This window comes from Mus pahari, chromosome 4 (genome assembly GCF_900095145.1).
Source record: "Mus pahari chromosome 4, PAHARI_EIJ_v1.1, whole genome shotgun sequence".
NCBI classification, from domain to species: domain Eukaryota; kingdom Metazoa; phylum Chordata; class Mammalia; order Rodentia; family Muridae; genus Mus; species Mus pahari.
Genome location: NC_034593.1, coordinates 22,149,690 through 22,156,752, shown reverse-complemented (window position 1 = coordinate 22,156,752; position 7,063 = coordinate 22,149,690). Strand labels below are relative to the sequence as shown.

The 7,063-nt window shown below is 44.9% G+C and overlaps 1 protein-coding gene across 1 annotated transcript in view; it reads right to left on the bottom strand.

The window, feature by feature from the left end:
* The window catches only part of Tnfsf10 (TNF superfamily member 10), a 17,418-nt gene that overhangs the window by 6,996 nt on the left and 3,359 nt on the right, over nucleotides 1-7,063 (bottom strand). Inside the window, exons 2-3 of the mRNA XM_021197050.2 lie at nucleotides 3,257-3,394; nucleotides 658-700 (exon numbers count right to left, since the gene is read on the bottom strand). Coding sequence (XP_021052709.1) covers nucleotides 658-700; nucleotides 3,257-3,394 — 181 coding nt within the window. The remainder of the gene's footprint in view (nucleotides 1-657; nucleotides 701-3,256; nucleotides 3,395-7,063) is intronic.

Sequence of the window (7,063 nt, the reverse complement as noted above, 5' to 3'; positions counted from 1 at the left end):
GAAGAAGAAGAAGAAGAAGAAGAAAGAAAGAAAGAAAGAAAGAAAGAAAGAAAGAAAGAAAGAAAGAAAGAAAGAAAGAAAGAAAGAAAGAAAAGGCTGCTGAGCGAGTGTTCACAGGATGCTGAACATTAGCAGGATGCTGAGTGTTAGCAGGATGCTGAACATTAGCAGGATGCTGAGTGTCATGTGGCTCCAGTAGGAAGCACAGATGAGATCAAGGGTAGGTAGCTTGCTGGGGAAGAACTGACACACTGAGGGGTTTGTGGTGAAGAAAAGCCTGTGGTCAGAGGCAGAGAAGATGGGTAGTTTTTGGAGAATGTTATCTATTTTACTTCCTGCCAAGTTCTAAATAATACTTAAGATGGTGTATTTATAGCAAAATAATCAAATTAGGAAAGAAACTGAAGTAGAAGGAAAGTTCATATGAGGGGGAAAAAAGATAAAGAAAGAACGAAGTTCTGACCATGAGGAGGCCATGAAGTTAATCCCAAGATTTCCGGTCCTTGGCACAAAGGCAGAAAGAGAGTCAAGGAACAGCTTAAGACAGTGAGTGAGTAGTGGTCCTCACTGTATGTATGTATGGGAGCAAGGAGAGACTGCAGAGCTACTCAGCTGTGGCATAGACAGTAGCAAATAAAAATAACAAAATATTAGTACCTGGAACTGTAGAAATGGTGTCCTGAAAGGTTCTCAAAGTCACCTACAAACAATATTGAATAAGAGTGTTAATATCCCTAAAAATGTAACAGAATACACATGCTTCTAGAGTTTCTTTCTGACGTGGAACAGGACATGTCTACAGTGACATCAATACAGAAGGACTTCTTTTATCTAAGCACAGGAGTTTGTGGGGGATCTGGGATGAATCCTGAGATACCGCGATCAAAGGACAATCTGAAAGCTCTGATTGACACTTGGAGCGGCTAGGAAGGAGGGGCACAAATACTGCTTAGGTCAGCCACATCTCCAGGGCTCCATGAAGCTGATGATAACCATGTCCCTTCCGTCTGTGTGTATGTGCATGTGTGAGTGTGTGCATGTGTGCACATGTGTGTGCATGTGTGTGTGCGTGTATGTCTGTGTCTGTGTCTATGTGTGAGAGACAGAGCCCAACATCTGGAGCTATTATGTAGATCTGAACCATGCCCACAGATAAGCTCACTCTATAAATGTCTGACTTGGTACCACCATGTTACTCTCTAGTTTTGATGCTAAGTTCATGCCCAAAGAAATGGTACCAAAGTTCCATACCTTGCTAAACATATTACAACCCCCTGGCCCAGCTTTTGTAGTAACCATTGCAGAAAATCAGTGCAAAGGAGAATACTGGGTATTTCTATTTGGGGAGCAGAACCCAGTTTGAGTCCCTATGACACCTGAACCCCCTCCACTCATCCCTCGTCACTCTCAAGGATCTGTGCCATCATCGCCGTATCACTGCAAATGTCAGAAGCACAGCAGCTGTGCCCCACACCATAAAGTAGACGCTTTCTGTCTTTCCTCTGCTTCAACCCCTCCCCCAGCTGAGCCAGCGTTTGTGGCCCATGGGCTCTGGAGAAGGGACAGAGAGTAAGGTGGGCTTGAACACTCACCTCTTTTTTCTGTTTTTCTTTATTTCTTTTATTTTAGGACAGGAAGGAAAGAAGGAAGGAGGGGGAGAGTGAAGAGGAAGGGAGAGAGATGGAGGAAGGAAAGGAAAGGGAGGCTGGGATTGAGGGAAGAAGCAAACAAGTGCCAGGGAAAGGGTGACTAGGAGCAGGGCAGGTGACCACGAGTCAAGGCTTACATCCCTTAGCTGATCTGACCTGTGATGTCTTTATCTGTCTGAAAATGTGTGTTTCCAAAGCATAACAATGATTCCTTCCTGGGCAGCTGCTCTCAGAATTCAACGGGCAGATGTTCAAAATAGGCAGATGTTTACAGGAAATAAGGGCTCAGTGTGCCTGAGCAGAGCATGGAATTCCTCTTGTGCACTCACATCCACCTGCCCCATGCCCTCTGCCTGCCAGTTCCTCTCCATCCAGGATGGGTCTGAGAGGATGAGAGGGAGGTTAATGGAAACTGACATAATCTATAATAATAATAGAGAAATCTATTATCCTTAATTCCCGTATATCTTCTCCTTGGTTGGCCCTTGTGCCTGCTAGCACCCCAGCCTCCAGACTGCTCCCCAGTTCAAGTCTCTCTTCCTGATGATTCACTGAACCCCTTAAGCCAAAGGCTTTGAAAATCCCAAATTTGAGGTTCCTTCACACCTGTCCAAAGTCTGGCCCTTACCAACTGTTGGTCATGGCACCCAGCCAGGGCACGTTCACACAGTTCAAAGACCAGTTCACGTGACATAGAAACCACCTTCCAGGTGCTGTCTGGACCATACTGTGAATGCTGCTCAAGTCGCCCACCGGAGCCTCGACCATCAGGACAATACTGTCCCCATGGGACAAACAACAGACTCCTAAATACATCTGACATAAAGCACCCGTCCGCCCACACTGGGATTTCCCACTCTATCCTTAGACGGTGATCTCATATATGTGGCCTCTTAGTTTGCAAAGTATTTTTAATATCGGCGCCTTCATCTGACCTTTTCAGAAAGGCAGAAGGCAAATATTTGTAGATGCCATTGTAGAAGAAGGAAGCAGGCAGAGAAGGAACTGACGTGACTCAATCTAAAAGTAAAATCAGTTAACCACATTCAGCGAAATGAACTGTGTTAGCCACATGAGTTTTCTGCCAGAGATCATCCCAGCAGAGCAACTTCCATCAACGGACGCATTTGCCTAACTAAAACTTGTCATTTGTCCACAGTGAGTTGAGATAGCGTCACCTTCAGCTTCTCAACATATCTCTCGTTCCCTTGCCCCATTTCTTCTTCTTTACATGCACGCAAAAATTAAATGTGTATTTAATTTTAGAGATTGGCCACAGGGGAAGAAGAGGAATCACCATCCTTTGGGCCTCTTGTCTTCTGAATGATAAGAAATGAATAGAGAACCACTGGGCGACCATGAGCGCATGCTCTGCCTGTGCCAGCAATCACAGAGTAAAGGCATAGGTTAACCTACAGGAGGCGCTGTACAGCCAGCCAGGGCTTTATCTGCTGTCTAATAGCAGACAGAACACCGCCTTGCTGGCGAATCTCTGAAGCACCCTGGGACTTGGTTTCTTCGTTTGCCAAATACAGATTTCCAGGCTTGAAGGACTGCACATTTTTTTTCTCCTCTGACCTCACATTCCTGCTGTTGTGAGCACCCACCTCTTCAATGAGCTGATACAGTTGCCTCTTAACCTGCAAGCAGGGTCTGTTCAAGATGTCTCCGCCAGTGGAGTCCCAGAAATCCTCGTCCGCCTTTGAGAAGCAAGCTAGTCCGATTTTGGAGTAGTTGTCCTGCAGCTGGGTGGAGAGAAAACGTAACTGTGTGGTGAACACATGCTTTTTCCTGGAAGCTAAAAGCACAAAAAGTGGTGCGCGTTGAGAGGAGTGTGAGCATCGTGGGCAGTTTGTGGTTTAAATAAAAGTAGGCATGCCACCCACTGTCCACTGATACTAAACAGCTGGGTGTGGTCGTGGGCGTAGGAATAGGCCAGGCGTCCTGGACCACCGTGCTCTCCTCTGCCCCATCTCTCGAAGGCATGTGTCGTTCTTATTTTCCCTCATATGCACATGTCCCTCATTAGACCTTTGTGGTGATGATGAAGGTTACTTCCAGCTCTAAGATAGAGTGGCTCTCCCTCTAAAGCTGGAAACGTGCCTATGTACGAAGTAGGGAGTGTTATCCATTTAAATGCCCACATCCTTAACAAAAAGCAACCAACCATTTGGTGAACCATAGGTGTTCTGTCCCTAACCACAACTCCTGTAAGTGAGTACACTGTAGCTAATAGATTGTTTCTACTCTGGTTGGACCCAAGGTATCACTAGGAACCTGAATCCTGACTCACTGGTTTTTAGCAATGCCTAGGAACTGATTTAGGGAGACTTTAAGCACCACCGAAGGTGTTTTGTCAGGACAGGAAGTCAATATTTATAGTACCCTCATAATTGCAACCAAAGTCCTTCCTCTTACCAATGATCACTCCTTAATATTATAACCCCCATTCCCACCACATGCCTGCCCTGAGCCAGTCAGAACTCATTACCACAGGCTGTTACCAAATCAGGAGGGAGGGGAAGGAGGAGGATGTCCTCTCACTTAGATTTTTTTTTTTAATTCTTTCCCCTTTGGCTTTGTTTCCTCACAGCTTGGATACACAGCCTGTTATTTCCCAATGCCTGTTGACAGGGTACCTGTAAACTCCGCTAGCTGGGGGACTGAAGCAGGAAACTCGAAAGTTGAAGACTTGTCTAAGCTACAGAACATGTTCAAGGCCAGCCTGTACAAATCCATATGACCCTTTGTTAAAACAAAACAGAAGAAAACAAGAGTAGAGTTGGGGCGTGGCTCACTGGTAGAGTTCATGTCCATGATGCATGAAACCCTTGGTCTATCCCTGTCACTGTTGATTAAAGGTATCTGTTGATTTGCCTTTAACTGGAGTAAGTTTTGAAGAAGCCGGGCTCAAATTCACAGGTATCCATTTGCCTCTGCCTTCTGAGTGATGCAATTTTAAGCATCCCCCTCCATGCCTGGCCTAAACATAATACTTTTATCTATTATTTAAATTTAGTGTCCTGCAAAGTTTGGGGTGGTGGTAAGTTTAAGAACTCACCCTTCCTATAGAAACACAAGCTATTGATTGATTGTTTGATTGATTGATTGAGTGAGTGAGTGAGTGATTGATTATGAGTCAGGTTCTCTTATGGTCCAGACTAGCTTCACACTTCCTTGATAACCAAGGATGACCCTGAGTTTCTGATCCTCGGGTCTCCGTCCTCCCAAGCTCGAGGTGCCCATCCAACAGCTCTCTCGGTGTTGTGTGGTGCTGTGGATTGAAGCAGAGCTTTGAACTTGCTAGGCAAGCATTCTATGATCTGAGCTACACTCCAGCACCAAGCCATATTATTAAAAAAAAAAATCATTCCATTATTCATGCAAGGTTCGGTCCAGAATCACACAGTTCTACACTCAGCAATGTACCTCCAAGCAAAAGTATAAACCCAACTTAATGAATTGCCAACCATTCACTGTTTAAACTGAACGAGAAGCCTCAGAGACCTCAGTGGCTCATTGGAACACTAATGAACACTAGGGAAACGTTGTCTCCTTCTTTCCTAGCAGTGGGTTATCTCAACAAGAAAGGGTTGAGAGCCTGGAAGGTTAGGGTCTAGGACAGGAAGGCACTGCTGTTGTTGCTGTGGTTGTTCCAAGGTGTCTAAGTGGCCTCTTGTAACTAGGGTGGAGTCTGAGCGAGACAAAATGCCCTTGGAGGAAAATAAGTCAGCCCAGCCCAAATTAAACAGCTGGCTCATGTCCAGGATACCTTCTGGAAATTTCTAGAAACATTTTCAGGAGGTGGGAGGGGACATGTGGATTGGGTCGGCTTCTGAGAAGGTATACAAGTTAATGCGATTGAGTTACTACATAAACGGTAATGAAGAGGTGGGGAGGTGGGGCGACGTGTATGACTCAATGGTAGAAGTGAAAATAAACTAGAAGCTTAGGGAAGCCTTAAGAAGACATGGGCAACTCAGAAAACACGGAAAAGTAAAGGACATTTTCATAAAGGTAAAAGGCAAATTCTCTCTCCAGCTAATAATCTGAAAACAAAAACAAACGCAAAAACAAACAACAACAACAACAAAACCAAAAACAAACCAAAATACTAAACTGAGAACAATAGTCCCGCATGCACCTAACCCCTGGCTGACCCTCTGTGCGCATGGCTGGGAATCAGACCATATGCAAGACTATGGATATCCCCTCTTTTGAGTATGCGGAAATGGCATGTCTTTGAAATCTGAGGGCACAGCTGGATGTCTTGACTTGCTTGCCCAGTTCCTGGACTCTTTTAGAACTTTTGACAGCTTAAACCATTCTTAGGACATTCACTACAGAAACTTTAGAAAATGTATAACATCTAAAAAAGAAAGGTCCCCTTTATTCTACCGTCTTGAGCTCACAATTGTCAACTCTCTGCTGTTGGTCTTACTGGTTATTTTTTTTTTTTTGCACAAATAATGATTTCTGGACAAAGACCACGCAGAGGGAAAGCTTCCGCGCCCACTCCTCGTTCACACGTAGCACCCACAGGTGTGAACCACGCTGGCCACAGCTTGCTTGCAGACCTTGCACTGAGGCTATTCTGGGGAAAACCTTCGCCTCCTCTCTCCCTCCACAGCCTTACTTCACCACATCCTCTCTGCCTCAAGACTCTCAGCTTTATTTGAAATTGCTGGATTTTCAAGCAGAATTTTGAAAACCTTAATTATCCAATCGGACTGCCAGAGTTGAGAGAGGATTTGGGGACCTTAGAGTGAGTGAAGCTACCTTGTCACCTGTGCCAGTTGATGGACCCCTGTACATGGAGACAGACTCGCTCTGTTTATGACGTAGAGTTAGCAAACCTTGGGGTCACAGTCTACAAACACAACTGTGCTCCAATCTCTAACTGAAAAGTAGCGATAGTTATACCCTTTTTCTCAGGGAATAGACAAACTTGGGGCAAACAAGATGACCCAAAGGACCAAAGTATTTACAACCAACCTTATGACTTGAGTTCAATCCCCAGGACCCACACGGTAGAAGGGAAAGACATCAACTCTTCCAGGTTGTCCTTTGATACCTCCCGTATGACACGACATGTGTTCCCCACAAACACACATAAATAATAAATACATGTAATTTTAAAGAAAGAAATATACAAATTCAGGATACAGAGAAAACTCAGTCAGGAAAATGCTTGCCACACAAACTTGTGGACTTGAATTCCATCTCCAAAAGCCCACATAAAGAAAGTCAGGACTAAACCAGGCGATGAATGGGAATGCATGAATCTAATCCTAGCCTTCATGAGGCAGAGGTGGACAGATCTCTGAGTTCAAGGCCAGCCTGCTCTACAAGGCAAGTTCCAGGACAGCCAGGGATACATATAAAAACCCTGTCTCAAAAAAAAAAAAAGAAAA